Source organism: Muscardinus avellanarius, assembly GCF_963383645.1.
Source record: "Muscardinus avellanarius genome assembly, chromosome: 1".
Taxonomy (NCBI): domain Eukaryota; kingdom Metazoa; phylum Chordata; class Mammalia; order Rodentia; family Gliridae; genus Muscardinus; species Muscardinus avellanarius.
The window spans coordinates 103,403,888-103,421,926 of NC_137786.1; the positions used below are offsets into that span (position 1 = coordinate 103,403,888).

Consider the following 18,039-nt stretch of genomic DNA (forward strand, 5'->3'; position numbering starts at 1 on the left):
AGTGTAAAATGTGTTGCTTCTGTGCTGGTGCAAGGTAGGAGCCCGGCTACTGGGAGGGCTGGAAGGTGGTGGGGGTGGGGTGAGATCAAGTCTCCAGCTCTAAGAGGTCCCCTGGGGCTAAGTGAAAAGCTTGCTCTTTTGAAATGGTCTCTGTTGGTAATTAACAACATATCAAGAATACCACAGTGTCAAATAAAGAGGATTTGTAGGCACAATGCTGTCGATGGCTGATCCCAATTATTCAAGAAAGCTGTTAAATCTGTGAACATTAGCATTCTGCCAGGTTATGTGATCTAGTTCTTAGCACCGCCCAGACACTGATTCTTGCAGTTTGGAGCCGTCTTTCTTTCCTGGCTCTCCCACCCTGTTTCCATACTGTCCTTGAAATCAATGAATGTAATTCAGTGTATCATTAGCAAATGTCTGAAAAAGAGAGGTTTGTTTTTCACTGTGCCTCCTGTTACAATAAAAACGTGTGCTGCATAAATTTAATTGGCTACATTAGTGTGTAAGCCTTTTCTACAAAGAGGGATACAGTTCTGAAAAATCTGTAGGGGGCAAAGTTTTGAGTATATGGCAGTGCTTCTAATTAGCTGTTGCCTCTCAGATTGAGACAGAAGCTACTCATTTAGAATATTGGTTGATGGCAACGCTGTCTTGAATAGAGTGACCAATCTGAAACGGCTACTGGCTGAGGGCTGCAGGTTGCTAGGGCTCAGGCGGTCGCTGTTTTCCCCACCGAAAAGGGGCGGGGCGAGTTGGTGTGTTAGAAAAAAAAATACATATATATCGTGTGCCTCTCCAAAGAAGTAGTGATCTGTGGAAAGAAATTCTGTTGTGAGGAAGGGAGATGAAAAGATAGGTTGGGGGGTTATCTTATTTGGGGGGGCCTTTGGGCTTCCTCCCCCCACCCCAAAGCTGCGACGCGTTAACCCTGCTGCTATTGGGACCTTCTCTGCTCAGCCTATTGGCTGAGCCCAGGAGCCGCTGTCTGCCAATCGGGTGTTGAAAGGCAGACAAATCTGCCCCCCGCCACCAGCAAAAACCGCGCGTAACCCTTGCGGCGCCGGCCGAGCCGCGCCAGAACTGGCGCGGGGGAAAGAGAGATAGGTGTCTCCAGCTGCTGTGGCTGTTTGGGGCGGGTCGGCTGCTTCTTCTCCAGACCGAGTAGAGAATTGGCGCGGCAGCAATGCTCCGCAAGGTGAGAAGCTGGGAAGAAATCTGGCGGGGGGCTACCCTTTTGTTCCTCTTTTGCCATCTGGGTTACGTTTGTGGACAAATCCGCTACCCAGTCCCAGAGGAGTCACAGGAAGGGACTTTTGTAGGGAATGTCGCCCAAGATTTCCTGCTGGATACCGAGAGTCTGTCAGCTCGCAGGCTGCAGGTCGCTGGAGAGGTGAACCAAAGACACTTCCGTGTGGATTTAGACAGCGGAGCCCTGCTCATCAAGAATCCCATCGATCGAGAGGCACTGTGTGGACTCAGTGCCAGCTGTATCGTGCCCCTGGAGTTTGTAACCGAAGGGCCTTTGGAAATGTACCGAGCAGAGGTAGAGATCGTAGATGTGAATGATCACGCCCCCCGATTTCCGCGGCAGCAGCTGGACTTGGAAATTGGGGAAGCAGCGCCGCCAGGACAACGTTTCCCCTTGGAAAAGGCTCAGGATGCAGATGTGGGAAGCAATTCCATCAGCAGCTATAGACTGAGCTCCAATGAACACTTTGCACTGGATGTCAAGAAACGCAGCGACGGCAGTCTAGTCCCAGAGCTTCTCCTAGAGAAGCCTTTGGATCGGGAGAAGCAGTCGGACTACCGCCTAGTGTTGACTGCTGTGGATGGAGGGAACCCTCCGAGATCTGGCACCGCGGAGCTCCGGGTATCAGTGCTGGACGTAAATGACAACGCCCCAGCCTTCCAGCAATCCAGCTACAGGATTAGCGTGTTGGAGAGCGCGCCTGCTGGCATGGTGCTCATCCAGCTCAATGCCTCTGACCCAGACCTAGGTCCTAGTGGTAACGTCACATTTTCTTTTAGTGGTCACACCCCTGATCGTGTGAAAAATCTCTTTAGCCTGCATCCCACTACTGGAAAGCTCACCCTTCAGGGGCCTCTAGACTTTGAGAGTGAGAATTACTACGAGTTTGATGTGAGGGCTCGTGATGGGGGTTCTCCAGCCATGGAACAACATTGTAGCCTTCGGGTGGATCTTCTGGATGTAAATGACAACGCCCCCCACATCACTGTTACCTCAGAGCTGGGGACACTCCCGGAGAGTGCAGAACCTGGCACTGTGGTGGCACTCATCAGTGTGCAGGACCCTGACTCAGGCTCAAATGGAGACGTGAGCCTCCGTATCCCTGACCACTTGCCATTTGCTCTCAAGTCTGCCTTCAGGAACCAGTTCTCCTTGGTGACTGCTGGGCCCCTGGACCGGGAGGCCAAATCCAGTTATGACATCATGGTCACTGCTTCTGATGCTGGGAACCCTCCTCTGAGTACCCACAGGACTATTTTTCTCAATATTTCAGATGTAAATGACAATCCACCCTCTTTCTTCCAGAGGTCACACGAGGTGTTTGTTCCTGAGAACAATCGCCCAGGGGACCTGCTTTGCTCCCTTGCCGCCTCTGACCCAGACTCTGGTTTGAATGCTCTTATCTCCTACTCTCTCTTAGAACCCAGAAATAGAGATGTGTCGGCCTCCTCCTTCATCTCTCTGAACCCCCAGACAGGAGCTGTTCATGCTACTCGGTCATTTGACTATGAGCAAACTCAGACCCTGCAGTTTGAGGTACAGGCCAGGGACAGGGGCAACCCACCTCTTAGCAGCACTGTGACAGTCCGTTTATTTGTGCTGGACCTCAATGACAATGCCCCAGCTGTGCTCCGCCCTAGGGCCAGGCCTGGCTCCTTGTGTCCCCAAGCACTGCCTCCATCAGTTGGTGCTGGCCACCTAGTCACAAAGGTGACTGCGGTGGACTTGGATTCAGGTTACAATGCTTGGGTTTCCTATCAGCTTCTGGAGGCTCCCGATCCCAGCCTGTTTGCAATCTCTCGATATGCCGGGGAGGTGCGGACGGCTGTTCCCATCCCAGCTGATCTCCCACCACAGAAGCTGGTCATTGTGGTGAAGGATAGTGGTACTCCACCACTCTCTACCTCTGTTACTCTCCTCGTGTCCTTAGAGGAAGACACTCATCCAGTTGTCCCTGATCTTCGAGAATCTTCAGCTCCAAGGGAAGGAGAATCCCGTCTGACCCTCTACTTGGCTGTGTCCCTAGTTGCAATTTGCTTTGTCTCCTTTGGCTCATTCGTGGCATTACTCTCTAAGTGTCTTCGTGGGGCTGCTTGTGGAGTGACATGCTTTCCTGCTGGCACCTGTGCTTGTCTCACAAGATCTCGAAGGAGGGAGGGGCTTCCTCCTTCCAATGGGATCCTCCGAATCCAGCTAGGGTCAGACGATCCTATCAAGTTTGTTGATGTGGGAGGCCACTCTCATGGCTGTACACCCTTGGCTTCTGCACCCACTCGGAGTGACAGCTTCATGATGGTGAAGTCACCCAGTGCACCCATGGCAGGGGAGCCTGTTCGCCCAAGCTGTCCACCCTCTGATCTTCTCTATGGGCTAGAGGTGAGATCTTTGCAGGCTCAGCCAATGCTTAAGGGTTGTTCTGAATCAGGAACATGGCTGGGTCGTATCCCAAAGAGTACTGGCCTCCCTGTAAGAGCCCACAGTGACATCATCATTTTTGTGAGTAGTAACTATGTGGTAGATGCTGTGTTAGAAGTGTTTTGTGAATTAACCAGCATGTGTCACAGATTAGCACTTGGGATGGGTTATGCCTACATCTGAGAGTAAGGAATAAAAGTAGTTGGTGATCAAGAACCAAGCCATTTTGGAAGCATGCTGATGGAATGCAGGTGCATAGAAGGCAGTAGCTCATGAGGGTGGGATGCACCATTGTAAAGGGAACTCTCTGTTTGAAAGATAGCAAGGAGCCGAAAATAGGAGAGAGCCAAGGGAGCAGAGAGGTACAGATCAAAGGTCTTTTGGTTCAAGTCCCTACAGATATTTGAACTAGATGCAGTAGATTGGAAGCAGAGGGGCATTCATTACCTCTTTGGGAAAAAGCCATAAATGAAATTAATGTCAGAAAACGGATTCACATTTGAGGAACTTATAGAGATAACCACTCTGCATGTCTTTGTGTGTGTGTGTGTGTGTATTGGGATTTAAGCCAGAGGCACTCTGCCATTGAGCCAAATCCCCAGACCTTTTATTTTTTATTTTTACTTCTGAGAACAAGGTCCTGCTAAATTGCCAAGGCTGGGCTCAAACTTGTAATCCTCCTGCTACCAGGCATGCAACACATGCCCATCTGGGAGTCTTTAGAATCTTGAATTTGATGAAACCATAAAACCTAGAGGCTATACTTGGCCTCTGGCCACCCTTCCAGGTGACCCAAATCAATCCTAGAGATGTTTTTTTACCCACAAACTGTAACAATCATTCCACACCTTTTTTTTTTTTTTTTTTCCTGTACTGAGGATTGAACCAAGGGGCATATTATATCTACCTCAACTATATTCCCTGCCCTATTTTTTATTCTTTATATTTTGAAACAGGGTCTCACTAAGTTGCAGAGGGCCTCACTATGTAGCTGAGGCTGGCTATGAATCTGTGATCCTCCTGTCTCAGCTTCCCAAGTACTGGGATTACAAGTGTGTGCCACCATGCCGACTTCATTCCAAATTTTGAATCCAGGATCTCAGAAAAGCTGTCCTGTAGCCATCTGCTAACACTGAGATTTTCCTCGAAGCTTTGCTGGAGAGTCAAACCAAGACCTTACAGGGGGTCTGACTAATCTTTTCTCTTGCCCTGGCAGCATCCAGTAAGATGGGAGGCGGTGATGGGGAAGTTGGGAGAGGGAGGGGCTTCGCCTTTTCCAGAGGACAGGATTTTGTTGGTTCAAGCAAGATAGTGGAAGCTTCTCAAGTCATACAGGAAGTTGCTGGGATAGAGCACTGAGGAGTTTTGTACCACTTTGTCTTTCCTGTTGAGCACCATCTGAGCTGTCAAACCTTGCTGCCAAGGGGGCTGAATCCACCTGCAACATGAAATGAGGAGGTAGGAAGTTTCTGTGACACAGATTTGCAGTGCCTGTTCCCAAGGTTTCCAGGACTGAGGAGACTTCATAATTGGTTAAGAGCAGACAGACTTTTTGGCCAATCAAACTCGGAGCCGAGGTGGAGGATCTGCTCTTCATGCCTGCCTCTCCTCCTCCAGCTCCCCAGCTCCACTCACATTTAACTTCCCTCCCCCCCACCCACCCCCGCCATTTGGTGACTAAGAACTGCTGCAGGCAAGCAAACCTCAGAGCAGTTTTTAAGAGGCTGGAAGGAGACATAAGAGATTTCAGCTGCTACATTCCTAACCCTGAGTCTACCTTGAAGACAGGACAGTTACTCTCCAGGAAGGGACTTCTGGGTCATGGGGCCCAAGACACCCCCACAGCTCCCTGGGAAATGGCAAGTGCTGTGCATGTTGTCCTTGTGCTGCTGGGGCTGGGTGTCTGGGCAGCTTCGTTACTCAGTGGTGGAGGAATCTGAGCCGGGGACGCTGGTGGGGAATGTTGCTCAGGATCTGGGCTTAAAAGTGACAGATCTGTTGAGTCGCCGACTGCGGCTGGGCTCTGAGGAGAATGGGCGCTATTTTTCCCTGAGCTTGATGAGTGGGGCTCTGGCAGTGAGTCACAAGATTGACCGAGAAAGTCTGTGTGGAGCCAGCACCAGCTGCCTGCTGCCAGTGCAGGTGGTGACAGAACACCCTTTGGAGCTCATCCGTGTAGAGGTAGAGATCCTGGATCTCAATGACAATGCTCCGAGCTTTGCCACTCCTGAGCGAGAGATGCGCATCTCGGAATCGGCTGCTCCTGGGGCACGATTCCCACTGGATAGCGCCCAGGACCCGGATGTGGGCACCAATACTGTGAGCTTTTACACGCTCAGCCCCAGCAGCCACTTCTCTCTGAACGTGAAGACCCTAAAAGATGGGAAGCTGTTCCCAGAGCTGGTGCTAGAGCAGCAGCTGGATCGTGAAGCCCAGGCAAGACATCAGCTGGTGCTCACTGCTGTGGATGGGGGGATCCCAGCTCGCTCAGGGACCAGCCTTATCTCTGTCATCGTGTTGGACGTCAATGATAATGCTCCTGCCTTCCAGTCCTCAGTTCTACGTGTGGGACTCCCAGAGAATGCACCCTTAGGTACGCTGCTGCTCCACCTCAATGCCACTGATCCAGATGAAGGCACCAATGGCCAACTAGACTATTCTTTTGGAGACCATACGTCCGAGTCAGTGCGGAATCTTTTTAGCCTGGACCCTAGTAGTGGAGCAATCCATGTGATGGGTCCAGTAGACTTCGAGGAATCAAGTTTCTATGAAATCCATGCAAAAGCCCGTGACCAGGGCCAGCCAGCCATGGAGGGCCACTGTGTGATTCAAGTGGATGTGGGGGATGCCAATGACAATGCTCCTGAGGTACTGTTGGCCTCTTTGGTCAACCCTGTCCCGGAAAACACGCCAGTGGGCACAGTTGTGGGGTTGTTTAACGTGCGGGACCGAGACTCGGGTAGAAACGGTGAAGTAAGCCTGGATATCTCAGCAGACCTCCCATTTCAGATTAAGCCTTCTGAGAACCACTACTCACTGCTAACTAGCCAGCTGTTGGACCGCGAGGCCACATCCCACTATATCATCCAGCTGCTGGCCAGCGATGCTGGCTCACCTCCCCTGCACACAAGGCTCACCATCAGAATCAACATTTCAGATGTTAATGATAATGCACCCCACTTCACCCAGCAGCTCTACACTGCTTACATCCCAGAAAATCGGCCTCCAGGCTCCCTTCTCTGCACTGTGGCTGCCTCAGATCCAGACATGGGGGATAATTCCCGCCTCACCTACTCCATCATAGGGAGTCAAATTCAGGGAGCCCCAGCCTCTTCTTTTGTGTATGTCAACCCGGAGGATGGACGTGTCTTTGCCCAGCGTACCTTTGACTATGAATTGCTGCAGATGCTGCAATTTGTGGTGGGGGTTCGAGACTCTGGATCTCCCCCACTGCACGCCAACACATCTCTACACGTGTTCATCCTTGACCAGAACGATAACGCTCCAGCTGTGCTGCACCCACAGCCAGGCGGGGAGCGCTCAGCCCCACAGCGTCTCCCTCGCTCTGTTCCTCCTGGCTCCTTGGTCACCAAGGTGACAGCCGTGGATGCTGATGCAGGCCACAACGCATGGATCTCCTATTCCCTGCTGCCTCAGTCCACAACTCCAGGACTGTTCCTCGTGTCTGCACACACTGGTGAGGTGCGCACAGCCCGGACCTTACTGGAGGATGACTCTGACACCCAGCAGGTGGTGGTCCTGGTGAAAGACAATGGCGACCCTTCTCTTTCCTCTACAGCCACAGTGTTGCTGGTTCTGGAGGATGAAACCCCTGAGGAAATGCCCAAATCCAGTGACTTCCTCACACACCCTCCGGAACGGTCAGACCTAACCCTTTACCTCATTGTGGCTCTAGCAACCGTCAGTCTCTTATCCTTAGTCACCTTCACCTTTCTGTCGGCTAAGTGCCTTCGGGGACCCGCAGATGGGGCCCGGGGTGGGGGCCAGTGCTGCGGGGGTCAGGAGTCGCCCTCCCCGGAGTTCTATAAGCAGTCCAGCCCCAACATGCAAGTGAGCTCAGACGGCACGCTCAAGTACATGGAGGTGACGCTGCGGCCCGCAGCCTCACAGAGCCATTGCTACAGGACGTGCTTCTCACCCGCCTCGGACGGCAGTGACTTCACTTTCCTCAGGCCGCTCAGCGTTCAGCAGCCCTCGGCTCTGGCGCTGGAGCCTGAGGCCTTCCGTTCCCGCTCTAATACGCTGCGGGAGCGGAGCCAGGTGAGGGCTGGGCGCCGCGGGGGCGACCCCTGGGGGCGGCGCTGGAGAAGCCTGCGGCCCACGGAAGGCACTGGACTCGCATCCGCTTGCCCCGGGCGGGCTCGGCTGCCGGCCGCGCCCGCCGCCCCATCCTCGCGACCACTGGACTGACTGCGCCGCGGAAACAGAGAAGTGGTCGAGGCGGGGTGGGGTGCCCAGCACTGGGAGGTGGTGGTGATTGGGGCGAGGGGAGGTGGGCCGACCCCGCCGCCACACTCAGAAAAGGCTGGGGCTGCGCCGAGCTTCTGGTAAATGTCTAGCAGTTTCTGCGGGTGCCGGGGATCCTGGGTGTCACAGACACACACCCTGTCAGCCTCCGCAGGGCTGCAGGCTTCCTTTTCAGTGTCTTCCCCCATCCACGATCTGTGACTTTGCTGTTACCGGCAGCCTTCCTATCCCGGCTCCACCAACCACCCCTGTCCTCGGAGCCTGGGCCTGCAGGGCTCGGCATGTCCTCCGGGCGGAGCAGGCCCAGGGCGCACGAGCCCGCCTCACCTGAGCGCTCACACATACACGGGCACACGCACAGGCGCCTGCGCGGACACCACCTTTCGCTGCCAGCCGTCCTCTGCCAGGTTCACAGGAGCTGTCCCCCGGCACATTACCTTCAGCTGGCACAGTTTATTGTGACGTCCTGGTGAGGGTTGCAGGTCGAGGCCACTCAAGGCCAGGTGAGGACTCAGAGCCCCGCCCCCTCACCCTGGAGGGACCCGTGGCCTGGAAGAGGGCCTGAGCCTTGCTGAGGCAAGCCCTAGGAACAGGGCAGGAGGGACTGGCACCAGGCAGCCAGACTAGGCCCCGGCTTGCACTGAGGGTGGCTGCCCTTTAGCCCAGGAGCCTTGGGTGGGCAAAGGGCAGAGCCCCTATGGCCAGAGGTGAGGCAGGAGCCAGTGAGGGGCCTCTGTAGGTAGGACAGGCAACCTAGGACCCTGAGTGCACCAGCAGCCCCTTCTTCCCGTTGTCAACTGGAGGCCTGGAATATTCTGATTCTAGATACTCAGAAATAGCCTTTTGGCTCTTTGGTGGCCACAATGTCTTCAACCATCTTGGTTCATGGCTTTGAGGGAAACCAAATATCCAAAGACTCTTGTCAGGTCCTTCCTCTTCTGGCAGATGGAAAGCCCCAGCCTGGCCAGATGCCGAGGTGCCCTCATAGGTGGGAAGCTTCTAACAGTAAGAAGCACACGTTTCCACAAACACAGAAGCTTTTATTTAAGATATGTTTATGCTCCATCCTGCCCCTACTGAATCAGGGTTAGAGTTTGAAACAATGCTCCCAGGAGCTTTCTGTAGCTGGTTGAGAGCACCTTGTTACTCACCTCCTGAAAGAACCAGAATATCTCATTTTCTCTTCCCACCACGTGCTGTATAGGCCCAATCCCATCTTATATCTGAGTTTCACAGAAGTCATGTGACTTGCTCAAGTACAAAGAAAGTGATAATCTAACCAGGTCTAACTCCAGAGTGTGTGTTTTGAATGGCTTGGCACTTAGAACTTGTAAAGCTGGACAAGAGAAAGTTGGCATCTGCTGGGATGGGGAAAAGGTGGGATTCTTTCTCTTTTAGAGAAGCATGTAAAGAAAAGTCTCCCTCAGCAGCCCTCACTGAACAGATGTGGACCTGCCATTGTATTTTACCTAGCTCCCCATCTTCCCATCTGTCCCTGAATCTCCATGTAGATTTTTTTTTTTTTTTTTTTTTTTTTTTTGCGGTACTGGGGATGGAACCCAAGGGCATTCTACCTCCGAGCTACACCCCTAGCCCTATTTTTTATTCTTTATTTTGAAACAGGGCCTCACTGAGTTGCAAAGGGCCTTACTAAGTAGCTGAGGCTCTCTTTGAGCCGTGATCCTCTGGTCTCAGTCTTCCAAATGCTGGGATTACAAGCGTGCGCCACCACGCCTGCCTTCCATGTAGACTCTTTTGTATTTAAGAATGCAATGAGCTGGGCATGGTGGTGCACGCTTGTAATCCCCCGCGCTTGGGAAGCGGAGACAGGAGGATCTCGCAGGTTCGAAGCCAGCCGAGCTGGCTTAAGAGACCCTGTTTCCAAATTTAAAAAATATATAAAAATAGGTCTGGGAGTGTAGCCCGGAGTAGAAGGGTTTCCAGGAACCCCAGTACCACACACACACACACACACACACACACACACACACACACACACACAGAATGCAATGTCCAAGGGCCAGATATCCCTGTGCCCTTCATGGCAACCTGTGCCCTTCATGGCAAATGGTGTGTGGTCCTGAAGCACCAGGGATGTTAGGTTTCTGATTCTGCTCACATCACTGTCATCTGTGCACTTTAAGTGTGAATCATTAGCTATCCTGGGTCTTCCTTCTCCCCAGCATATCTGAGATACACACACTCTTAGCTCCTGGGAGCAAGTGTGAGAATTAATTACCAGCACACCCTAGAAGGGTGAGGATGTGGCTCTAGGAGTGGCATATTAGTGTATAATGCAATAACACATTCCTGGGCTGGGAGAGACAGGTGCTAGAGGCTGGCAGAGCCCCACACCTTCAGCCAGGTGGGAGATGGCTCTGGATCAGCCCCTTGGGAGCCCTGAACACTTAGTTGGCATCACTTGGAGGCTGTGGGAGCTTGAGCCCTCTGGACTCCATCCCAGTCATTTTCTCTGTACCAAACAGAGCAGCCTTGTTCTCTACTTCTTAGTCACAGTCCACTGTTTGGCATGGAGTTCTGGGGGTCAGAGGTGTCCTGGGGCTTGGATCTCTTGTAAAGGCCCAGGCTGGCATGACTCCTAAATTAATAATGTATTTAGCTGTGGGAAGAGATCCTTGAGAGCCAAGGGCCTGGAGGTGGGTCCCTCTGAACGAGTCACCATACAGCTTGGCATAGAAAGGGTTACCCGAGCAGCAGCCATCTTGCTGCAAGAGGGTGCTTTGCTCCCAGCTGAGGAGCTGAATAGCTTCTTTCTAGGGCTGGTGGGGTTCTCATCCAAAGCCCCCTCACCACTTTTGAGTCTTCTCTGCACTCCTCCCCCACTGCCACAAAGGACACTTTCAGTCTTTGAATTTTGGCTTGGATGTGCTAAGTGCGCGGGAGTCATTTCATCAGCAAAGGAGTCTAGGCTTGCTCACTGTGATGAATGAAATGTTATTTTCTTTTTGTTCCTGGTATGGATAACCTCTAAGACCCGGGGTGGTTTTTTTGTGTTTTTTGACCTTTGGAGATGTGTTTGCCCCTCCTCCATCTCTCCTTCTCTTGCCCACTCCCTTCCTCCTCTCCCAGCCCTCTCCCAGAGGCTTAGGTGACATTCTGACTGCTCCGGGGTATTTAGCCCTTCTCCCTCTGTTTTCTCCACAGCAAGCCCCGCCCAACACGGACTGGCGTTTCTCTCAGGCCCAGAGACCCGGCACCAGCGGGTAGGTGACTGATTCTCCAGCCCACCCTCTTCTCTGCGGCATTTTCTCAGTGATGACGTGGGAGAAGATGGGGGAGGGCTCAGCATTTGCTACGAATGGCTTCTTCCCTCTGTTCGCAATTTCAGGGAGGTTTTGGTGTGTTGGGGGATGGGAAGGCTTAGGCATCTACCCTGTTTGGAAGCTGAATTCACACATTCATTCCTCACTTCTCCTCACCACATGTATATTTTTCTATCTCCGGAGGGCTCTGTGGGACCAAAGGATGCCCTTAGGCTGGTTTCTGGACAGAGGGCAGGCTTTTTATACTTGGCTACCGCCTGCTTCTCCCTTCTCCGGCTCTGGCCAAGGAACATGGGGTAAGAGGAGGAGCAGGAGGAAGCTGTCGGCAGCCAGAGCCTCCTCCCAGCTCCAGAGCTGCCAGCAGGAGCAGAGGCAGAGAAGGGGCACGCAGGAAGCTGGGGGATAGCGAAGATGGAGACAGCGCAGCTGGAGAGGGATCAGCGCCCCCCCCCCCAGGGCCGGGCTGCGATGGCCCCCACTGGCCCTGTCCTTTCTGCTTGCAGGGGCTTCTGCCTCCACCCCCTCGTTCTCAATCTGTGTCTCTGCAACTGCCTCTCATATCTGTGTCCTCCATCAGTCTCTGTCTCAGTGTAGAATCTTGCTCTCCCTCTCCTTCTCAGTCTCTAGCTCAGGTCCTGTCTTTTTCTTTTTCTTGAGGGCCTGGGGATGGAACCCAGGGACATTCGACCTCCGAGCTATACCCCCGCCCTATTTTTCTTCTTTATTTTGAAACAGGGTCTCACTGAGTTTCAGAGGCCCTAACTAAGCAGCTGAAGCTGTCTCAGCCTCCCGAATGCTGGGATTACAAGCGTGCGCCACCACGCCCGGTTAGGTCCTGTATTTACTGCTGCCTCTGGGTGCCTACCATTTGTGTCTACTTGCACTGCATCTGCCCTGTCACTCTATGTGTGTGTGTGTGGGGGGGGCGCTCACCAAATGCAAAAGGAATGAATAAACCTGTCTTCCCCTTAGGCTCGTCCCTGCCTCCCTTCCCTTGTCCTTGGCCTCTTTTCTGTTGCCTTCTCCCACCATTTCCTAGTGCCTTGTGTCCTATCACCAGCCTCCCTGTTCCTCTGTCTCTTGTGAGTTCTGCTTTCCCCTCTGTTTTCAGCCTCACTGTCTGTCTGTCGGTCTCCAGATCTTTTTCTGCTTCTTTGAATCTCTTTCTCTGTCCCACATTTTTCTCCTCTCTGTGTGTCTTTCATCCTGTCCTTTGCAGAGCCCCGTCTCTGGGTCTCATTTCTTTGTGCTTGTGGGCGAGCCAGCACACCCAGCGCCCCTCCCCCTCACACAGCGCCTTTGATCCCTGTTGCCCACCACGCACCCTCCTGCACAGCCGCCCCTGCTGCTCATTTCAATCTGGTCTGAATTCCTGCTGAGACCGGAACCCCCTGCGGGTGGGGGGACTTGAGCGGAAAGGCCTTCAGTGGGTTTGAGGGGTGTGGGATGGGCTCTGGGCCAGGCCTCCCTGGTAGAAGCCAGGAGCTGGGAGGAGTCAGTCCAAAGATCCCAGGGAGAGAGGCAGGGCCTGGGGCTGCCACCCCACCCCCACCCCCACCCCTGTTACCCAGATACTGACATACTGAGCTTCTGCGCTTCCATTCTCTCGCTCCTCACCACTAAGTCTTCACTGCCAGAACCCAGGAGGCCTTGGCACGCAGTGCAGCGTGGATTCCAGCGCCTGGGCAGGCATGGTCCTGTCATAGCAGCAGGAATGCAAAGCACTTCCCCAGAGGGGCCAAAGGCAAGGACCCAGGAGGCACAGGCTGCTCCCGTCCCTCCTTGTCCCTGTCATCACCCTCTCCCCACTGGCTTTGCCAGTCTCCCCATAGGTCATTCATTCATTCATTCATTCATGTATTCACCCAACAAATAATAATTAAACATCTACTTTGAGCCAGGCCCTGTTCTATCCCTGGGCTTCGAGAGTGAACAAGAAGCCCAGAATGGTGATACACACCTGTTATCCCATTACTTGGAAGAATTGTAGGTATACTGTCAGCCTCAGTAATTTAGCAAGACCCTTAACAATCAAGGGAGAACCTGATTCAAAATGAAAAATAAAAAGGGTTAGGAGTGTAGCTTGGACGTAGAATACCCCTGAGTTCAGTCCCCAGTACACACACACACAAAAAAAATGGACAAGAAGACATAATCCTTGAACTCATAGGTTCCCAGGCCAACAGAGGAGAAAAAATTGACAACAAATCATACTTTTAAGCCAGGTGTGGTGTTGCACGCCTGTAATCCCAGTACTTGGGAGGCTGAGACAGGAGGATCACAGGTTCAAGGACAGCCTCAGCAACATAGAATATCAGCAGCCTACAGAGATGCTGTTTCAAAACAACAACAACAAAGGGCGGGGTGGGGGTATAGCGCAGAGATAGAATGATCCTCGATTCAGTCCCCAGTACCAAAAACAAAACAAACAAGACAAAAAAAAAATCACTTAAAAAAATAATGTAGGCCGGGCATGGTGGCGCACACTTGTAATCCCCACTCTTGGGAGGCAGAGACAGGAGGATCACGCAGGTTCGAAGCCAGCCGCGCGCTGGTTTAGGAGACCCTGTTTCCAAATAAAAAAATGTAAAAATAGGTTTGGGAGTGTAGCCCTGAGGTAGAAGGGCTTCCAGGAACCCCAGTACCACCAAAAAAAAAAAAAAAAAAAAAAGATAATCTAAAACATATGTGGTGGCACATGCTTGTGTAATCCCAGTACTTGGGAGGCTGAGACAAAAGGATCACAGGTTCTAGGATAGTCTCAGCAAGTAGTGAGGCTCTCATCAACCTAGTGAGACCCTGTTTCCAAATAAAAATAAACTGGGGCTGGGAGTATAGCTCAGAGGTAGAATGGTTCTAGGTTTAATCCCCAGTGCCACACATATACACAAAAAAATCTAGCGCAGGGCATGATAGCATATGCCTATAATCCCAGGATTTGGGAGGCTGAGACAGGAGGATCACAGGTTTGAGGCCAGTCTCAACAACTTAGTGAGACCCTGCTTCAAAACAAAAATAAAAAAGGGCTAGGGGGCCAGGTATGGTGGTGAATGCATGTAACCCAAGCATTTGGGAAGCTGAGACAAGAGGATCATAGTTTGTGGCCAGCCTCAACTACTTAGTGAGGCCCTTTGCAGCTCAGTGAGACCCTGTTTCAAAATAATGAATAAAAAAGTAAAGCCGGGCGTGGTGGTGCACACCTGTAATCCCAGCATTTGGGAGGCTGAGACTGGAGGATCGCGGTTCATGGACAGCCTCAGCTACTTAGTGAGGCCCTTTGCAACTCAGTGAGACCTGGTTTCAAAATAAAGAATAAAAAATAGGGCAGGGGGTGTATCTCAGAGGTAGAATGCCCCTGGGCTCCATCCCCAGACCCCCCCCACACACACACACACACAAATAGGGCTAGGGCTGTAGCTCGGAGGTCGAATGCCCCTGGATTCAGTCCCTAGAACCACACACATACAAACACACAATCTAGTTGCAAATCACAGGAAGTTATAGAAAGAAGAAGGTAATGTGAGTGTAATGGGGAAGAGGGCTCAGGGAAGTTCATAGGAGGAGGTGACATTTGAGCTGTGGCTAGAAGAACTGGGCAATTGTGTTTTCTCTGCTCACCCGCAAGCCAGGCCACACATTGGCCCTGAAAACCACCAGTTGCCTTCCTGCACCCCTCCCTGGGGTGAGCACCTATGAGTGACCTCATAAATGAGTGACCTGGAATCTATGGGGAAGCTCTTGGGAGCTGGAGGAGAAAGCCCAAGCGCTCCCCCTTCCATAGTCAACTTGCTTAGTGAGTGAGACAAACAGCTCCAGTTCCGCTCCAGAGAGGCCGTGAGGACACAGGAGTTGGAGTTTTAGTCAAGCAACTTCAGCTTCCATTCTTTTTTTCTTTTTCTTTCTTTTGTTTTTTTCTTTTTTCGGTGATACTGGGGGTGGAACCCAGGGGCTTCCTACCTCCGGGCTACACTCCCAGACCTATTTTATACTTTATTTGGAAACAGGGTCTCACTAAGTTGCTGAGAGCCTCACTCAGTAGCTGAGGCTGGCTTCGAACCTGTGCGATCCTCCTGTCTCAGCCTCCCAAGTGCGGGGATTACAAGCATGGGCCACCACCCGGCTCAGCTTCCATTTTTCATTCATACAATAGTTAGTAAACTAGCGGGGGTGGGGGTGTGTGCCTGCCTGTAATCCCAGTACTTGGGAGGATGAGACAAGAGGATTGCAGGTTCACCGACAGCCTCAGCTACTTAGTGACATTTTCAAGGGAAAAAAAAAAAAAAAAAGAGAAAGAAAAGGGAGAAAAAAAAAAGGGCAGGTGGTGCAGCTCAGTGGTAGAGGGACTTTGGGTTTTTACCACAAAAACAAGCAAAAAAACACACAAACACAGTAAGCACCTTCTATAGGCCAGGCAGGGGTCAGATGTGTGAGAGTTAAGCACATGAGCAGGGACATGGTCCCTGCTCTCAGGGAGTTTGTAGTATGCTGAGGGAAACATATCAACCAAAGAACTGCAAAAGGAAATGCAGGACTGTAGCTGTCCTAAGTGCTGTGCAAAGCAGCACCTTGTGGTGAGGGAGATCGTAAAATCTGGACCTGGTCAGGGAGCAGGATATACCCAGAAGGAAATGAGGCCGTGTTGAGATCTGAAAGACCATACAGATGAACTAACTGAAGCCCGTGAGGTGTGGGGGGCAGATGCTGGTAATCCCAGTACTTGGAAAGCTGAGACAAGAGGATTGCAGGTTTGAGGACAGCCTCAGAAACTTAGCAAGGCCCTCTGCAACTTAGTGAGACCCTGTTTCCAAGTAAGAAATAAAACCAGAGCCAGGAGTGGTAGCGCACGCTTGTAATCCCAGCACTTGGGAGGCTGAGACAGGAGGATCGCACAGGTTAGAAGCCAGCCTCAGCTACTGAGTGAGGCTTTTAGCAACTTAGTGAGACCCTGTTTCCAAATAAAGTATAAAATAGGTCTGGGAGTATAGCCTGGAGGTAGAAAAGCCCCTGGATTCCATCCCAGTACCCCCTCCCCCGCCCCCCCCCACACAACCGGGATGAGGGTGTAGCTCAGAGGTTCAATGCCCTGGGTCCATCCCTAGTGCCGCGCACGCATACATTAACCAGCTGAAGACAGGATGGAAGAGCCCTCTAGGAGGAGGGCACAGCTCTCCACTAACCTGGACCCTCCTGTCTCAGCCTCCCAAGATCTGGGATTACAAGCGTGCATCACCACACCCAACTCCTTGGGCTATTTGTGTGTGTGTGTGTGTGTGTGTGTGTGTGTGTGTGTGTGTGTGTGTCTGTGTGTGTGTGTGTGGTACTGGGGTTTCTGGAAGCCCTTCTACCTCCGGGCTACACTCCCAGACCTACCTATTTTTATACATTTTTTTTTTTAATTTGGAAAAAAGGTCTCCTGTCTCCGCCTCCCAAGCACGGAGATTACAAGCGTGCGCCACCATGCCTGGCCCTCCTTGGGCTATTTTGATGAGCAGATTGGAATGAGGGAATGAAGAGGAGCTTGTCAGCCGGGTGTGGTGGCGCAAGCTTGTAAACCCTGCATTTGGGAGGCTGAGAGCAGAGGGTCATGGTTCTCAGACAGCCTCAGCTACTTAGGTTGGCCCCCTGCAACTCAGTGAGACCCTGTTTCAAAAAAAAAAAAATAGGGCTGGGGATGTAGCTCAGAGGTAGAATGCCCCTGGGTTCCATCCCCAGTACTGAAAAAAAAAAAAAAAAAAAAAAAAAAAAAAAAAAAAAGAAGAAGAAGAAGAAGAAGAGGAGCTTGTCCTTCTACTCAGTGTAAGCCGGGGTGCAGCTATGGCTCTGCATTGCTTCTCTGCTCCCTGCCCCACACACACTATTTCGCCTACCGCCCTCAGCCCATCTAGTCTGGCACACCAGATTCCAAACAGGGTCAAGGTCGACTTGTTCAGTAAAGCTGGTTCCAGTTCCAGCCAGCACTAGGTCACACTGCTGGGAGAAGGGGAAGCGACTGTGCCGAAGTCCTGCCGCCAGGTGTCCAGGTGCTGCTCCCCCACCATCCCTTCTCAGCTCATCTCTTTGGCTTCTCTTTTTTTTTTTTTTTTGGTGGTACTGGGGTTTCTGGAAACCCTTCTACCTCTGGGCTACACTCCTACACTCCCAGACTCTTTTTAATATTATTTATTTGGAAATTTGGAAACAGGGTCTCTTAAGCCAGCACAGTTGGCTTCAAACCTGTGCGATCCTCCTGTCTCCGCCTCACAAGTGCGGGAATTACAAGCGGGAGCCACCAGGCCGGCTTCTTTGGCTTCTAATCCCAGCTCTGAGCCTGCCAAGCCCTCTCTCCTTCTAGGCACTAACCTGGGCCCTACCCTGCAGTTCTTTCCAGACGCTGCCAGACTGAGCCTCTCTATTGCCCCTACATCCCCACCCTGTTCTCCTTCCAAGGCTCCACACCAACTTTCCCCAGCTCTGTATTCCTGCTCTCTCAGATTGAACATTCAGCAAATGAAGAGCAGATTATTATTTTTTGCTTATAAAAAATACATGCCCATGTAGAAATAAGAGAGAAAAAAATTATGAGAACCAATACTAACTTTGTGTGTGTGTGTGTGTGTG

The 18,039-nt window shown here is 52.0% G+C and overlaps 1 protein-coding gene across 22 annotated transcripts in view; it reads left to right on the forward strand.

Annotated features, from left to right (window-relative positions):
* The window catches only part of LOC308274983 (protocadherin gamma-C4), a gene marked incomplete at both ends in the record, with an annotated part of 798,148 nt that overhangs the window by 771,947 nt on the left and 8,162 nt on the right, over positions 1–18,039 (forward strand). For 20 of the 22 annotated variants that reach the window (XM_080712992.1, XM_080712987.1, XM_080712983.1 and 17 more), the window contains one exon: positions 11,324–11,382. In XM_080712992.1, coding sequence (XP_080569118.1) covers positions 11,324–11,382 — 59 coding nt within the window. Of the gene's footprint in view, positions 1–1,189; positions 3,632–5,491; positions 7,952–11,323; positions 11,383–18,039 lie in introns of those variants that run through there. The other 2 variants (XM_080712993.1, XM_080712982.1) reach the window with 2 other exon arrangements.